Genomic DNA, 18,976 nt, shown 5'->3' on the forward strand with positions numbered 1-18,976 from the left:
TTGTGTATATTGAACACATAGGGTTATGTTTATATAGGAAAAAGAAACATATGGGCTAAGCCCATTACATAAATATGAGATATCTAACAATATCTATAATATCTCATAATATCAAATAATATCTAATTATATCTAATAATATCTAACAGCATCCATTGATTCACCCTACTTTGGAAATTGAGACAAGTTCCAGAATACTGGAAGATTGCAGAATGTTCATTTTACTTATTGGTTGAATGGAAAGAATGGATCTCAAATGCTCTCAATTCATAAGAGCATCCTGAAAGGAAAAGGTAAGGTTAATCACTTAACTGATGATGATCCTTATGAAAACCTCATGATCATGGTGTGGCTATGGAGTTCAATGGTTCTAGAGATCAATTGGGATTTGGGAAGTTGAAAAACTAACCTAAGGTCAAGGATGCTGCTCAAATCTATGATATCAAGGTGAAAATTGTGGCTGCCAAACAAGGAAATAAATCAAAGGTGTGATTTATGCTGTCATAAGCATGATGGTGGGCTAGGTGTGATCAATCTCAGAGAAGAAATCGATATATACATACTCTAGTTGGCTTGGAGTTTTACTTGTGTTAATTTGAATTGTTGTTGGGTTATGAGAGCACGTTTTCTAAATAAGTAGAATCATGGATTACTTTTTATAAATCTTCATCTATTTGACCTGGCATTAATGATTGGCATAATTTTGCTCTCCAAAATTCTAAAGGAATCATTGGTGATGGCCAATTTGTCAATTTTTGGAATGATGCTTTCGTTTTGAATACTTCCATGTCTCAACATAGCATTCCTAAAACCCTCATGTGTGAGCTTGGGTGTAAGATTTGTGATGCCTAGAATGGCATTGGTTGGCACATACCAAGTTCTCTAAGCAATATAGAGGATAGTTGTAACATTAATTTCATAGTTATTACTGATAAGATTGATGAACCTATTTCGATGATGGATGAGTTTGGTTTACTTATTATGAACACTGCTCGTGCCTTTGTTCATACCTGTTTTGTTTCTCATTCTTGGGTGAAGATCATTCCACTAGCTAAATCTTTAGTTCTTTGGAAGTTGTTTCATAATCGTATACCATGTAATAAACATTTTCAGATACGAGGCATTTGCTTATGTTCGAATTGTAGTTTATGCAACTTTCATGAGGAAAGTTTGACTCATCTTTGAAAGTGACTTCTCTTTTGTTTGCAATGCTTTCCTGTAGAGGTTGAAAGCTCATTGCCAAAAGGCTCTTAACATCTGCAAAGATATGTATTTTAAAGTCTCCCACATTTTTTGTGAGGGTAATAAATGTAGTGATGGTTTTGCTAACATTGGTGTAGTGATGGTTTTGCTAACATTGGTGTTGTTAATAGACTACTTTTTCTCGGGTTTAATTCTTTACCTTCCAGTATTCGTTTTGATTTTATTAATGTTTGCAGGCTATTTTTTCTTTGCATGAGTTTCGGTTTGATCCTCTCATGCTCTTTGTTTTCCTTGTTTTTGGAGTTTTCATATTGTGACACGTGATTGATGACATGTGCTAACTAGGTTCTCAAAGTTTCACAATGATGTCTAGCATGATCTTATAAAAAACATGGAAACAAATTGGTTACAGATATGAGAATAAACTTGCCCCAGTGGATGTAGTTGGATCATTACAGGGATATAAAAGCTAAGTTTCCATTAGACTCAATAATTCTTAAGGAGTATACTGAGCTTGATAGGGTATATGATTACATGGTTGGTCTAAATTTTTTAATATGATTAGTTCTAAATCCAAATCCTGGGAAAGGAGAAAATTGCCATAGTTAATGAAGTGGTAGCTATTTTTTTTAGTGAAGAAAGCAAGAGAGAGTTGATGTTGGACACCAAGTTCAACATTTGTGGTTGAAAGAGGAATTTTTCATGTCTGCCGGTTCTCCACCAATTTAGTTTCTTTACAAAAACTCAATCTCTCATGTAATGCTTGAGAATGAATTGGCCTTTACTACATTAAGTATCACAGTTTTGCTACTGAGAGACAACCCCTTTATTTGAGTATCGTGTGAAGGGTGTCACAAAGGAAAAGCTCAATAATTCAATTGTTACTTGAGCCCACTTTGTTTTCTAGAAAAAACTTGATTTTGAGGTGTGAGCTTGCTAAACACAAGTCTCCACTTTTCCTTATTAGCAATAGAATGAGCTCTTATCCATTTTACCTTGTTTATACTAATGAGTGGGCTCTCTTATAAGCCGGTTTTATATTGTGAGGTTTTCACCCACTTATATACTATGAAATGTCTTTATCTCTAGTCGATGTGTGATTTCCAACATTCCTAATATCTTAATTGTTAAACGGAGCAATATTTCATGTGTATGACTAGATGTTATAGCAATATTCTCCACGGTTGCCTTTTGCGGCAGGCCTTCCTTAAAAGAGTAAAGAGAGAGCGAAAGGTTTAGGAAGAAGAAAGAGAGAGATTGAGAGAACTTTAGTATATGATGTCCTCTTTTACATGTAGAGCAGCCTGGGTATTAATAGTACGCAGTGCAGTATGTAATACAAGTAAACAGTTAGGATTGTTATAAACAGTTATTACTGTTATACCTAATATTCCCCCCTAAATTGATGGTTTACGATACACCATTAATTTATGTGAGAAGGCTGAAAAAGGGCCAACACTTAAAGGTTTTGCGATCTGTAAAGTAGCAGGGACATGTAGAAGGTGCACTTGCTTTTGTTGAATAGCATCACGAACAAAATGAAGATCAAACTCAAAGTGCTTGGTCTTGGAGTGCATAATAGGATTGGATGCAAGAAGAACACCGCCAAGGTTATTCGAGCGAATGGTGGGTAGAGTAGGAGGAAGACGAAGTTCAGTGAGCAGATTCTGGATCCATTTGAGTTCAGCAAGCGTAGCAGCAATGCTGCATTATTCTGCTTCAGTAGAGCTGCGAGAAACAACCTTTTGTTTCTTTGAAAGCCAAGCAATAGGATTTTAGCCGAGATAGACAACAAGGGCGGAGGTAGATTTCCTGTCATCAGGGTCAGAACCCCAATCAGCATCAGCAAAGGCATTGAGAGTGAGTTTAGAAGGGCGCCGAAGATGAAGACCATGAGTGGTAGTGCCAGCTAGGTAACGGAGAATACGTTTAACAACATTCCAGTGGTGATGTTGAGGGTTGTTCATGAACTAGCATGCTTTGTTGACGCTATAGGCGAGTTCAGGACGAGTAATGAGTATATATTGAAGCAAGCCTACCACTGAGAGATAGAATGAAGGATCGTCTACAGCAGTGGTAGCGTCTATTGTTAGACGAGTAATGGAGAGCATGGGTGTTGGTTGAGGCTTGGAAGAGAGCATGTTGGTTTGATGAAGGAAATCCTGAATGTATTTAGTTTGAGATAGATGTAAGCCTCCATCCAACATCCAAGTGGCTTCAATCCCGAGAAAGTAATGAAGAGTCCCAAGGTCCTTTAGGGCAAAGTGCTGACTGAGAGAGTGAATTAGATGTTGAATGGCACTGTTAGAGTTCCCTGTGATTAGTATATCATCAACATAGATTAGGACAAAGAGAGTAATGTTGTTGTGGAAGTGAAGGAAAAGAGAGGTGTCACTTTTAGTAAGATGAAAACCAAGAGAAATCAAAGTGGTACTTAGCTTGTGAAACCAGGATTTGGGTGCTTGCTTCAACCCATAGAGAGCTTTGGTAAGTTTGCAAACAGTGTTGGAGTCACCAGTTTCAAAACCAGGAGGTTGACTCATGTAGACAGATTCCTCAAGGTCACCATACAAAAAGGTGTTATTAATATCATTTTGATTGACAAACCAGTTTAATTGAAGAGCTAGAGTAAGGATAATACGGATGGTGACAGGCTTTATCACAGGACTGAATGTTTCAAAATAGTCAAAACCATATTGCTGATGAAAACCTTTGGCGACGAGGCGAGCTTTATTGTGCTGAAAGGAGCCATCAACATTGTATTTTATTTTGAAAATTCATTTGCAGCCAATGGGTTGAACTCCAGGAGGAAGAGTGGAGAGAATCCAGGTGTTGTTTGTGTTTAGAGCAGCAAGTTCTTCTTGCATGGCAGCGAGCCATTGGGGAAGATGTAAGGCCTCTTTGGTGGATTTTGGAAGAGGCAACACATGGGCAGCAGTGAAAGCACTTGGACCAAGTAAGGCAGCCTTCGCACGTGAAAGCATAGGGTGAGTGTTGTGAGGAGCAGAATGTCGTGGAGGTGAAACCGTGGAAGACAAATCAGAGTGAGATGATATGGATGCAGAGGAAGCAGGTTGGTCATGTGAAGAAGCAGGGGCGGTGGGTTGTGAGGCAAGAGGTGCTGGTTGTGAAACAAAGATAGTTGGTTTCTGGAAAACAGTTAAAATAGGTGAAGAATCGGAGGGGCTATTTGTGGGTGGAGAGACAGAAGAAAAAGGGTTAGCAGAAACAGCATAGGGAAAAACAGATTCATTAAAAGTAACATGACGAGTAATATACATACGCCCAGTGGGAGAGAGACACATGTAACCTTTGTGATTGGAGGCATAGCCAAGAAACACACACTAAGATGAACAAAAACTCATTTTATGTTTATTATATGGGCGAAGCAAAGGATAACAAGCACATCCAAAGGTTTTGTAAAAAACATAATCAGGGTGTGTGATGGGCTTTGATTATTTAAAACAGGTGTGGGTAAAACATTGATAATGGATACAGCAGTAGTGAAAACATAGCCCCAAAAATGCATGGGTAATTTAGAACAAGCAAGTAAAGTCAAACCAATATCAACAATATGCCTATGCTTGCGTTCCACATAACCATTCTATTCATGAGTGTGAGGGCAATTTAGACGATGAGATATGCCATTGGATAGCAAGAAAGATTTAAAACAGATAAATTTTTTTGCATTATCAGTCTGAATGCTTAATAAAGGAAAACCAGTCTGTTTTTCAACATATATTTTGAAGGATTTGAAAACAGCGAGAGCTTGTGATTTAGCATGAATTAAATAGAACCAAACATATCTAGTGTAAGCATCCATAAAAGAGATATAATAAGGAGCACCATTAGTGGAAGGGGTAGCAGATGGCCCCCAAATGTCAATGAAAACAAGCTGTAAAGGTTTAGAGTATATAGTTTGAGAAGCTTTAAAAGGAAGCTAATGGGACATGCCAACAACACAGGATTCACAAAATTCATGTTTAGCAGTTAAGGGTATATTACACATCTTCATTATTTGATGAATCACTCTTGGTTGGGCATGACCAAATCGGGAGTGCCACAAATGATAAGCAGAAGAGCCAGTAGTGAGTGCAGTATTGTAAGCAGAATATGGTGCAGTTTGAACTAGATTGGGAAACATATAAAGACCATCTTTAAGCTTGCCTTGGAGTAGGATTTTGTTGGTTCCCTGACGTTTAACAAGACAAACATAAGCATGAAACTCAAAGAAAACTTGATTATCACGGGCGAACCTGGAAACACTTAATAGATTTTTAGAAATAGTAGGAACATGCAGAAGGTGGTGTAAAGAGAAGGTATTATGAGTATTAAGATCTGTAAAGGTTGCAGAACCAATAGAAGTAATAGGAAGCTGGAAACCATTACCTACAGCCACCTTTTCCGAACCTGTGTAAGGAGTTGTTGTGGAAAGATTGGTGCCATGAGCAGTGAGATGATGGGAAGCACCGCTATCAGGGTACCAAAGGGGATCATGAAGATTGTTGGGGGTACCGAGGATCGAAGGTTCATCATCACCAAGAGATGAAGGAAAATGAGCAGTATTAGTAGTAACTTGAGATGGAGTGGAAGAATCAAACCTATGCCAATAGTGAAGGGCAATGTGCCCATATTTTGCACAAATTTGACATTGAACCCGAGAAGAGGAAGCAGTAGAAGATATCTTGGGGAAGTTTTTGGATGATTGAAAGCGGGGTTTAGAGTAGAACCGTTGTTTGACGTGACTAGAGGGGTGGAAAAAGGAGGAAGAATGTGTAGAACTGGAGGAGAGAAGGAGTATGGGACAGATGCAACATTTGCCTGCAGAATGTGATCAACGGATTGTTTGTTTCGTTCAATACGGTTTTCTTGAGCAAGAAGCAATGCTTCAATGTCTGCAACCGTGTAAGGGTCAAGACGGGATGTGACAGAAGTTATAAAGGAGTCGTATTCGTCAGACAGCCCATCAAGAACAGCTTCAATGTGATCTTCGGTAGAGATGGGACAACCCACAGCAGCCAATTGATCTACGATTTTCTTGATATCAAGAAGGTAGGCAGAGATGGAGCGGTCCTTCTTGGGTGTACACAGCTGCTGTTTGTGCTTGTTGATTTGAGCACGGGTTTGGGACACATAATGGGTATGGAGCTTTTCCCAGACTTGGGTTGACGTGTCCATGCCAACCATCTGGGTGAGAACACCTGCAGTCATTGATGCCAGTAACCAGGCCAAGATTGCTTGATCTTGACGATCATACTGCATGTATTTTGAATTCACAATTGGAGAAGCGTCTTCCTCGATAGAAATGAGACGTGGAGGAATGCAAGACCCATCCAGAAAGTAAAGAAGATCTAAACTTCGAAGAGTGGCATTAACTTGCTGCCGCCAGACAAGGAAGTTTTATGAATCTAGTTTCAGAGGAATTGGCGTATGAAAGATATGAGGGGGAAGGGCTTCGGGCTTGGCAGAAAAAGTTTCAGAATTGGGTTCAGTGGTAGATGATGAGGCCATTTTTGGCTCTGATACCATAAAGGAGTAAAGAGAGAGCGAAAGGTTTAGGAAGAAGAAAGAGAGAGATTGAGAGAATTTTAGTATATGATGTCCTCTTTTACATGTAGAGCAGCCTGGGTATTAATAGTACCCAGTGCGGTATGTAATACAAGTAAACAGTTAGGACTGTTATAAACAGTTATTACTGTTATACCTAATACCCTATTCTTTTTTTTTCCTTTAATAATCTTCATGATATTTTGATATAAGAGAGAATCCAGTTTGGTATTAAACACGCCCTGCTTTCAAAGTCATAATAGGCAACAAAATCCTTCTTCAAAGTAAAGGTGTTATTTATGTCATTCCAAATTTCTCTAGCAGAGGAATGCCACATCCAGGTCATGATCAGTGAATTTTCGCTATCCCAAATCTCAAAATTAGGTTCATTTGACCCATGTCCTTCACCATCGATGTATTGACTCCACTGCAAATAATTTTTTGGCCATCAAACCGTTAGGGACCCACCACATCTGGGATATCATTAGGATCCATAGGAGCCAATTTCAAGCCAGAGAGGAAAAAATGGAAACTGTGTAAAAATGAACAGCTTGTCAGGAGAGCAAAGAACTCATATCTACTCAAAACAGAGCAGAACAGGATTGGGATGGACTCAGGGGGTCTTTGCGAGCCCATCTTTGGCGGTGGTTGTGGGTTGGTGTCACTGAATCAGGGCATGTGGGCTATACCCACTCACTCTGTCAGTGGCGAACTGTTTTTGATGTTTACATAACTACTGCCATTGTGATTGTCGGTGTGGGCTGCGCCTTTATGTCCTAATTGGAATGTATAGATTCTGGGATACTTATCCCAATTACTCTCAAGATATTAGGATAATGAGACAAACTAAAGAAGTATATTATTAATTACATTCTCAACTCTCCTGTTTTTAACAATCACATTCTCTTAAAAATAGGAAATAAAATCTGTTGGAATGAATGTATAGATTCTAGGGATACTTTTCCTTCTTACTATCAAGATATTTGGATAATTTTATCCTAATAACTCCCTATTTACATCAAAAGTGGTCCAAACCAAATATGGCTGGTAATGCCCAGTTATGAATTGGTTATTTCTAAAACTTGTCCTGAGGGTTGTAATTGAAATGGTTTGTAATGGTTATTTGTAATGCCAGTTTTGGTTATAGGTTCCTGGTAGAATTTATTGTTTTGGTATGGTTTTGACAACTATGCTTTCTGTTGTTACATTTATCAAATATATTTCAGTTTTATTAATAGAACTCGCTCTTCTCATTTCCTTCTTCCCTAATCTTGAACCTATAATCCTACATGTTTGTTAATGTCTTTATAAAAATGTGATTCTATATATTGTATTTTTATGTGGTCTAAATATGGTTTTTCTTTTGAAAATGTCTGCAGGCTATTTTCAGTTTCATCACAATGCAACTACAGTTGTGTTCTGTCTTCTTCACGTTCTCATTGGGAACTAGAACTCATTATTTTGGACGTACCATTCTCCATGGGGGTGCAAAAGTATGTTTATTTTTATTTCTTGACTCTTTTGGAAAGCTCAAATATTTAGTTATTCTGAGTGACTTAGATTTGTGTTGGATTTTTCTTACCGTAGTATCGGGCTACTGGTAGAGGCTTTGTTGTTCGTCACATAAAGTTTGCTGAAAACTACAGACTATATTCTAGGAGCCACTTTGTCAAAGCGTGAGTAAATTTTTCTTGATTTATAATTTCTTTTTTGGTTGAGGTTGAACGAAAAAATATTGCATTGATTATTAATTGTGTGCAATGCAACAGGCTTGAAGTGGCACTGCTTCTTATAGTGTATATTGCATATGGGTATGCAGAGGGAGGTGCTGTTACGTATATTTTGGTAACTCTTAGCAGTTGGTTCCTTGTCATTTCTTGGCTTTTTGCACCTTACATTTTCAATCCCTCTGGTTTCGAGTGGCAAAAGTAAGTCGCCTGCTATTTAATTACTTCATTGGTTTTAATGCTATACTTTCTTGATAGTAAAGACCTAATTTGGCCCTTCAAAAGAGTATAAGTCCTATTCTGATCTTCTGATTATTAATATATTAAAATGTTCCTTCAATTTTAGTTTTGGATGTCAAACCATTTCTTCTGGTGGACCAATTAGATGTCAAAAGTGGCATTTAATGACTAATCTCATATAAAAGTATTTGACATATGGAAGGTCACTTTTTCATTATGAAAGGAGCAAACTACGGAAATTACGTATTTTTGAGAGGACCAAACTGGATGTTCTTGATTTTTTAATTGAATGCAGCTAGATTTTTAAATGGGTCCTTTCTTTTATGTTTTTGGAAGGTGCTGAAATTATACTATTATTGTGTGAACAATTGTTTATCATTCTAATCTGATTTGCTGGTAAACAGGACTGTGGAAGATTTTGATGATTGGACAAGTTGGCTTCTTTACAAAGGAGGCGTAGGGGTAAAAGGAGAAAATAGTTGGGAGTCCTGGTGGGACGAAGAACAGGTTAACATTTACTTTTTCACTTGATTGTAATAAGTTTGGGGTCTAAATGGAGCAATACTCAAGTTGATTGAGGGGTTAGTTATTATAAATGGAGCAATACTTTTTCACTCGAGCTATATTATTATAAAGGATTTAGTTAAATTTTCAACCATATACACGCATATATAATCTCAGTTATTTTTCATGTACAACATGCTAGAATAACCTTCATGCAGATGCCGGATCTAGTAATTTAATATTCAATGGTGCTTACTTTTATGCAGATGCATATCCAAACTTTGAGGGGTCGCATTTTAGAGACAATTTTGAGTGCAAGGTTCTTCTTGTTTCAATATGGTATTGTGTATAAGCTGCATCTTACTGGAAACGATACATCACTTGCGGTAAAAAAATATCTTCATCTGTGGAATAGATATTTGTCATGTATTTAGTCCTTGTAGAAAACATACTTCTTTGATCGAGTACTAGTTATATATGTTCTACTCATATTTGTGAAAAGGCTTATTATTGCTTCTTGTATTTCATTAGTAAGAGCTTATATATTGTCTATGTTATTTTTTGTAGGTATATGGATTTTCATGGGCTGTCTTGGTTGGAATTGTCTTGATATTTAAGGTTTGGACTTTTCTTAATAATATGATCTTTTTCACAATTTCTGTTTTTTGTGGGCAGCATTTTTATCTTTCTCTTTCTCCTTTATGTATTTTTAAACACATCTTAGTTTAGTATTCTAATATTTCTTTGCTTTGCAGATCTTTACTTATAGCCCGAAAAAGTCTGCCGATTTTCATCTAGTGTTGAGATTTTCACAGGGAGTTGCATCTATAGGCCTTGTTACAGCTGTGTGTCTTGTTGTTGCCTTTACTTCACTGTCAATAGCTGATCTTTTTGCAAGCATCCTTGCATTTATCCCTACTGGATGGGGAATATTGTCAGTAAGTTCTGATTTATTTCTATATGAATTTTCTTTTGATAATGGATGTCTGTATTGGAAAGCTACCTTAATTGCAGCCTATCAGAATTAGTTATTAGTATCTAGAGAAGGCACTTGTTTTGGTGCCCCTGCATCATTATTGTATTCTGCATTAAGATTTGTATTATCGCAAGGGTTTTCCATAAAAATTCTCACCAGGAATACATTATTATATGATCTTGTCGTGGTCTTACTGCCTCAACAATTCGCCGAAGTAGTACTGTAAAACTTGTCGATCACTCTTATTTGGTGCTTGAGATTGTCACTGTCATTCTAAAAATCCTTTTTTTACGAATCACACTACGTTGTCACACATGTTTAAATCATCTAGGAAGAGGCAACGGACCCAGATGACTAGTATTTTTATTTTGGCATCATTTCTTGCATCTGAAGCAAGTTACAGCTACTAACATTTGTAAAATTTTCTACACTTTTCAGTTGGCAATTGCGTGGAGGAAGATAATTTGGAGTCTCGGCTTGTGGGATTCTGTCCGTGAGTTCGCTAGAATGTATGATGCTGGAATGGGTATGATCATCTTTGCACCAATAGCATTTTTATCATGGTTTCCTTTCATTTCCACTTTCCAATCTCGCCTTCTGTTCAATCAAGCCTTCAGCCGTGGTCTTGAAATCTCCATCATCCTTGCTGGTAATAAAGCCAATGTTGAAGCTTAGAACTTTTCATCTTACATTGTATCCATGCGGAGCATGTATATTATAGATGTATATTATTTTGTAGTTCAGTGTTGAGTTGTACATTTAGTCTAAAAAAAAGGAAAAATGTTTTTTAATGGATCTGTTAGATTTGTCTTGTTCATCAGTTTAGTTTCCAATATTATTTATTTTCTTCGGTTGGCTTAGATGCACACCAACGCAACGGGGGAAAACAGATCAAGTATTCACTTAGGATTAAAAATAGTAAAGAATATAGTTTGACTCTCAAATTTATTTATTTTAAATTCTTTATTAGTTTTTTCAAGATTATCATCCTTCAAGTCTCATACAGGTGTCAAATGTTCAATTAAATCTAATAAAATCTTATTAAGTATCTATGTATTCTAATAAAATCTTATTCTATGTATTCAGTATTTTATTGGTTCTAAACATCTACTCGTAAGATGTTTATCTTTTACATCTTCAATTAAGTTAGCAAAGATATTGATTAGAACTAATCAAGAAATCTCATTAGAGAAAAAATTGAATTCTCAAAAGGTGTTCAAAACAATTTGAGCATAAACTCATTTAAAAAAGGCAAAAAAAAATAAAGCATAATTTGCTACAAAAATTTATCGAACAGAACATCATAATTTAATTGAAAATCACAAAAAAATCAACCTAAAAGGTTTCAACATTTCATGCGAAAGTAGAAACAAGAAAAAACAAGAAGGAAATAAAACTAGCTCTAAAGTGTTTTGTGCTATGCGAAAACACAACATTGTTCTTCTTCAAAAGTCACCTTTATAATCTTCTTTTTTTTTTTGCACAAAATCAAAATCAGAATCTATCTCGGAATATTGTTTTACAATTATTGAATGTTTGAATTATCAAATAGATATCTTCTTTCCGATCAATTCCAAATCCCGTTCTCATTTCACTAGCAAACATTTTGTGTTTTAAACTTGATTCTAATTAAACACATTGTTATTGTGAGAGATATTTAAATAAAATTTACTTGAACAAAGAATTGCTCTATTTCTTGTGCGTTTAATAAAAAAAATTTAATTTTAGAAATTTGAGAGATTATTCTTGTAGAAGATTTGTTTCCAATTTTGTTTCTGGGGTATTGCAGATTTAATTATCTAATTCTTTAACTTAGATTTGTTTCTTGTTTTAATTCAACGAAAAAAGTTGGACTTTCGCATGATTAGACTCACTTGCAGTGGTAGACGCTTCATTCAGTCTGTCTAATCAAATGTTTATATCAGACTGTCTAGTTAGATCGATTGTTATGAGAGATTAGACTACCTACTACGACTAAAACTTGAGATTAGAAAAAATAACAGTTACAGCATGTTTGCTTTAGCTGACAAGATTGAAGTACGAATTGGCAAGCGGGTTAGTTAGTTGTTTGGTTCCACTGGTTTGAGGGTGACTGTGAGGATGGGTCAGCGGGTGGGATGCATATTCGTTTCTCTTCTCATATAGAAGGATTATCAGTGATTACACGTAGGACTAATGTTACTTTACATCCATACCCTCCTTAACATTGCCCACTGCATGAGGAGGAGCAAGCTGAAAGACACAAGGTAAAATCGATTTTGCACATAGTGTATAGATCATGAAAATCAATTTTATGTGACTTTTTTTCTCAAGAAAAACGATTTTGATATGCTTTGTACGACAAGGGAATCGACTCTATCTATATGTTTGGTATGGAAATCAATTTTGAGACTTGTGATAAAGATGGCAAAATCGATTTTGACACATAATTGTGCCTAGTAGAACCCAAAATCGATTTTGATTTGTACATGGTTGCAAAAATTGATTTTAAAATTAGTTTGGCTTCTATTACAAAATTTGAATGTGTGTGTTACTAAACTATAGAAGGTGAATCTGTTTATTGATATTTATTTAATAAAATATTTAATTATATTATTAATAATAATATATAATTATAAATAATGAAAATAATAAAAAATTGATAATATGAATAAAACATATATAATTATATAATATATAATAATAAATATTATTTTCATAAATTTTAATATATTTATTTCAATTTAACACAAGATTATTTTTTATTATATTTTTTAAATTTTTATTACAAAATTAAAGTGATTATGAATATTATATATTAGAAAAAATAATTTACTCAAACCTACATAAAAAAAATATACCATTATACCTTTAAAATAATTTCTAAATTCTATCATAACTATCACATCACTCGCAAATTTCAATAAATCATCTTCACAAATTCATTCTATCATCCATTAATCTAAATAATCTCACACATCCTCTCTAATCTTCACAAATTCACTCTCTCCCCTCCCCACAAATCTCCACCTCAATCCAAACACAACATTAAGGACAAAGTAAATCTCATTAGATGAATCTCAATTAAAATAGTAGATCTATTCATAATTATAGTCAAAAAAATCTATGATTAAAATTTTAAAGTGTAAATGAAATTATTTTCATGAACTATATCCACATCATATTTATAGTTCAAAAATTTATGATTCATTTTTCCTTTTTTTTATCGTTTTCAGTACTAAGGAAGTAAACTATGGAAATAAGGTACATCCTCACACTTCTTTAAAAATTTATTCCCAAAACAATTTCAAAATTCCTTTATCTTCTAAGGTAGGGAGAAACATGATTTTTATGTTTTAAGCTTATAATGAAAAAATTAGGAAACTAAAATTTCCAAGAATTATGAAACATATCATTAATTAAATGATCCTAGGAAATTGATTTATTATTTATTTATTTTAACATAAGCAAATAAAAATTTAAACAAAATTAAATAAAAGACACAAAACAAATCAACAAAAGATAAATAATACATTATAACTCACCTCCTGCACTTAAATCACACATTATCCTCAATATAAGAACAATCAACTAAAATGATAATATAAATAATAAAAAAGTGAGAAAGACTTCATCAGAAGCTACAACAAATCAACCATTCCTTTTGCAATAAAGACCAATGTCCTTTTTTCACATAATGTCAGCAAGAATGTTTATCCAAGGCATATAGAACCTTGATGGACTATGAAGAACATCTACTATGATGGAACCTTTAATCATAAGGTGGAGCTAAGGTGGTTCAGCGAGGTGTATGAAGTGGCCAAGTTGATAAAAGGTTAAATTGATAGTGATTAGACGATCTAATGGTATCATTTATTGAGTGTAGTAGGTGACCGCCTATTGGTGGTGATGGTTGCATATATGACATAATGAGGTTGGAGTGAGATGGTTATGCTTAGGTGAAGGTGGAGGTGATGTATGTTGAGTGAAAGGTTTAGGTAATGTGCAGGTAGACGCTCCAACTATGATAATCGATATAACTGGTGTAGATGATGGAATGAGAGTATGGGTGTACCTCAGGAAATGGTGGAGGTTGTGGAGGTCATCTACAAAAATAGTGTCATCCTTTTCTTCACTGCCATAGTCTACATGAATGATTGGCAGTTTCCTCCACTGGCATTAGCTTTTTAATAGAAACCAAATCAGTGTCATAAAGGATTAATGTACACTTTTTTTCAATTGACTCTTTCTTATATTGGCATTAGCTCCATAATAGAAACCAAATCAAAGTCATATGTGATTAATGTACACTCTTTTTTAATTACTTTGGTTGTGTAGTGAGTCATAGTATTTTCGATTACGTGTTCCAGAATGACCAATTCAAAAACATTTTTCTAAACATGTATCAAAAAACATGTTCTAGATTGGGCATTTTTCAAAACACCTTTCTAGAATGACCAATCAGGAACAAATTTTATATGCTACTAGCACCATATGAAGTCAATTCACAAGCACAAGGAAAATCATGAGTTGACCTAAGTGTACAGCCACAACATGTTTTATCAAACCCAACATATTTCACCAAATCATCCTCTTTCGCAATACATTGCAATGCACTTTTTTAACACAATCTTGCCATTTTTTTATATGATGTGATGTTGAGCACACGATCAACCACATGAAAACTCTTCTAAAGTGAAATTGTGATAGTATTATGTTACGAAGTTATCATGTTAACCAAATCTTAACAAAAATGTAAGTTTCTCGTGGAGGTTTGAAGTATCTTTTTTAGGCTCTAATGTGCAAACCCTACATATTAAGATAGTTATGAATACCTATAATGTTTATAATACATGAATCAAATTATACGATGAAAGATAGTCATACATGTTACTTGTTATGTTACCTAAGTGCATGACCTTATCAATCCATGCCTTAACAAACTTTTCTTTATATGGAATTAATCATTCCCCATTCACATATTCAACATATATATATATACCATGAGGAACAAACAACTTCAAATGCCTCAACACGATGTTCTAATTCATCTACATCATTACAATCCATAATGTTTTTCCAAGCATCCATGACTTAATCCTACCCATCTCTCGCACTGACTAGCAACATAAAAGATTCAAAAAAATTGGAAACACATCTTTAATTCGCTCATCAGAGAAACGTCTCTATCATTGACGAAGACCGTAAAAAGGAAATCAACTATAAAAATTAACCATTTAAGTCTTTCAAGAATCCACACAAAGTTCTTTTCACGTTCTGATGCCAATAAAACAAATGCAGCAAAGAAAGTCATTACAGTGGATGTTACACCAACAATCTCAAATAAGGGCATACTATACTTGTTAGTTTTGTAAATACTATCCGTCATGAATATTATTTAAAAGAATTCATTAGTTTCATTAAATTGGGTGTGTCCAAACCATATCTTTCACCACAATTATACTCTCATTCAACCTACACCAATAAATATACATGTCTCACTCAAGTAGCATCACTAGTTGTTGTATTTCAATTCTATAATCTTGTTCCATTCTACAATAGACATATATTACATTATAAACTTGCTTTATGGTTGTCACATTTTTCATTATGATCACTCAATGTGAACCAAATATTTTTAAGCTTGATCAAACTCTTTATCGTATCAACAAATATCGACTTCTCATTATGTATAAATCAACCAACATATGGATGATTTATTATCGTATTTATCAAGTCATAATTATGAGAGGCACAAGCTAATTTTACAATTCATCATTTATCTTCTTCACAAGCTAATTTTATAATCATATTTCTATTATTAATTTCTTCCAAGTCCTTCATGTATTGTTTGTATTTACCATATTTTTCACAACTTGGCAATATGTTGTCTTTCTTGTTGTCAATTTGTTATATATAACCTTAATATTATAATAACAAATTCAAGACTAAAAACAATCTTTCTTGTCCATTCCAACAAGTCAACCTAACCACCAAATACCTACAACAACATAAACATAGTAAAAAATTATTGTATGTAGTAAAAAATTATTGTATGTTAATAAAATTTGTCATATCAAAATAATTATATAGTAGTTACATTTATATGATCTATTGTGAACACGTCCCTATAATCCTGTTGCATACATTCATTATGCATTGCATCAGAAGAGAGAACATAATCTATATCAACATACATAAAAACATTTCAACTTTATTTGATATACCTGTCTGACAAAATCAAAAGTAAAATGTGTAAAAATTAAAAAAACAAAATAAAATATTTATGTTCAGAACATGCATTTTGAAAATCATTAGAGATTCCATAATAGAATATCTGCTTTCCAAAATGTCCTATCCGCTACACAAATTTTTAACTTCTAAAATACGAAAATACGAGTTTTGTAACATAAAAAATTATTCTAGAATACATTTTTCGAGTTTTTCGAGTTATATGTTTACATTCTGTATGATGTTATGGATTAGGTGCTCCAAAATGTTGTACACTGCACTTGTTCCACAAAAGTTGTTCTGGAAGGTTTCCAGAATAATCATATGAGACATTACTTTCAGTATTCCAGAATGTTCTATTAGAAATGAAAATTCATGTTTCGGAAACTCCGAAATGTGTGTTGTGGAAACCTTTATTCCAAAATGTTGAATAGCCATTAAAACAAACAAAACCTCCATTTATCCTACCCATCCATTACCAAAGCTTGCAGGAACAACCATGCATAAACACCATCGAACAAAAACATAAGGAAGGATATCCAACATTCAAATAAAACACCAAGTTATTTGAAATTTTTTGAAAGTGCTGATAGCAATTAAGGGATGCAAGAAGCAAAAGGCCTTACACATCTCTTGTGTAGTTTTATTTTTTATTTTTAGCTTCTATCAACCCAACTCTAAAAAGAGAGAAAAATAGGCAATTTCTTCTTGCTCCTCCGTAATTTCTTTCTACACCTCCATAATTATTGAAATTCCAAAATTACTTTTCTAAATTTGTATAACAAATTTTACAATTAAAGTTATTTTCTGGATTCAAAAATGACTTTCGAATTGAAAAATTCAAATTATTTTTACAATTTGAAAGTCATTTATGAATTGAAAAAATGGTTTTCGAATTGGAGAATTTAAAAGTCAACAACTTTGTATTTCAAATTTTACAATTTAAAAATCATTATAACTTCTTAATTCTAAAAATTTGAAATATAAAATTAGCTTTCAAATTCTATAATTCATAACACTGAATTCCAAATTTTATAATTCTATGACATGAAGTTCACTTCTCAATTCTATATTCATGACACAAAGTTGGTTTTTGAATTGTAAAATTTGAAAGCTAACTTTTTATTCTAAATTCTATAATTTAAAAATTATTATACTTAAAATATAAAGTAGATTCTAAATTTCATAATTCAAAATTTATTTTTAATCTAAAAAATAATTTTTAAATTGTAAAATTGGGAAGTTAACTTTTTATTTCAAATTTTACAATTTAAAAAATGATTTTAAATTATAAATTTTAAAATAATATTTACACTGAAATAAAGAAGATGGTGGAAGATATATGGACTTAGAGTTAATTTTTAATTTCACTAGAGATAAATCTGTTTTTTTTACCAAAAGTATGGAGCTGGAAGAAGAAATTGTCGAAAAAGATGGGGAAAAATATTTATCAACATCAGTTTATATAAAAATATCAGAATCTATCAATTATTGAAGAATTCCAAGAGAGAAAACTGTCACCACGTATGCTAAATTTCAGGAAAACGTGAAAAGTGAAAATTTTACATAAAAAAACAGATGTAACATACCTGAACTTGCTAAATTGTTATTTGATTATATAATTATTTTAAAGGAGATTAAAAAAGCGGCAATAAAAATGGATTGAATATTTTGGAAAAATAAGGCATTCAAAATATCATCGTCTAAAAAATTACGCATTCTAAATATTATAATCTGAAAATATACTTCGAAATTCAAAATTATTTTTAAATTATGGAATATATTTTCAGATTTGAAATATATTGGATTTGAAAATAATTCTGTCTGTGATCAAAACATGTTTTCAAATTTTATAAGAAATATACATTTTTTAAATATTCCCCATAAAAAAAAATTAACTAAATTTTGTCTTCCATAACGAAAGAAAAAAGGAAAATGGGGAAAAAAGTACAATGTTTTTTAAGTTCTGATTATATATATACTCAATCAAATAGAAAAAATATATATAACTAATATTTTTATCTTTGTCTAGTTTAACTTTGAAAGAAAAAAAAATAACATTTAAATGAGATCCACACATTGTGCCTTGCTCCTTTCCTTTATACTCCATGCTCCTCCAAACAAATAATTAAAATATTCCATCTTTTTATTCTATTATCAATCCTTCCTCTACTTTTCCCATCCATTAGCTTAGTCAATGTTATTAAACTTAAGATTCTACCTAAGATATCACAACTCCCATTTTACCTAAAATACAACCATACTTGTCTATAATATTACATATGAATAAAAGAATAAAAAAACAACTCAAATGAAGAAATAATTGAAATATTATAAAAGATTTATTTGCTGATAACGTAGTTCTTGAACAAAATAAACATGGGTTCTCAAACCTCACCAAGGTATATTCTACATATGATCTACAATCATACTACTTCATTCACATTTTAATTATCAAACAGTTATTCTGGCATTACTCGAGTCATAATTAAATTGGCAACTCATACAAAAACATGAAAATTCACATTCATGCACATAATCTAATAATGAAAGAAAAGAAATCCAGAAT

General features: G+C 33.2%; 1 protein-coding gene across 2 annotated transcripts in view; it reads left to right on the forward strand.

Annotated features, from left to right (window-relative positions):
- GSL8 (glucan synthase-like 8) overlaps positions 1 to 11,014 on the forward strand; it is a 59,477-nt gene extending 48,463 nt beyond the window's left edge. For both annotated transcript variants that reach the window (XM_068623927.2, XM_090295915.1), the window contains 8 exons: positions 8,130 to 8,243; positions 8,338 to 8,426; positions 8,520 to 8,678; positions 9,122 to 9,224; positions 9,488 to 9,607; positions 9,789 to 9,839; positions 9,977 to 10,159; positions 10,636 to 11,014. In XM_068623927.2, the coding sequence (XP_068480028.2) occupies positions 8,130 to 8,243; positions 8,338 to 8,426; positions 8,520 to 8,678; positions 9,122 to 9,224; positions 9,488 to 9,607; positions 9,789 to 9,839; positions 9,977 to 10,159; positions 10,636 to 10,872 (1,056 nt within the window). In that variant the 3' untranslated portion in view covers positions 10,873 to 11,014. The remainder of the gene's footprint in view (positions 1 to 8,129; positions 8,244 to 8,337; positions 8,427 to 8,519; positions 8,679 to 9,121; positions 9,225 to 9,487; positions 9,608 to 9,788; positions 9,840 to 9,976; positions 10,160 to 10,635) is intronic.
- The last annotated feature ends 7,962 nt before the right edge of the window (positions 11,015 to 18,976 follow it).

This window comes from Phaseolus vulgaris, chromosome 9 (genome assembly GCF_051622355.1).
Source record: "Phaseolus vulgaris cultivar YP4 chromosome 9, ASM5162235v1, whole genome shotgun sequence".
In the NCBI taxonomy this organism is placed as follows: Eukaryota; Viridiplantae; Streptophyta; class Magnoliopsida; order Fabales; family Fabaceae; genus Phaseolus; species Phaseolus vulgaris.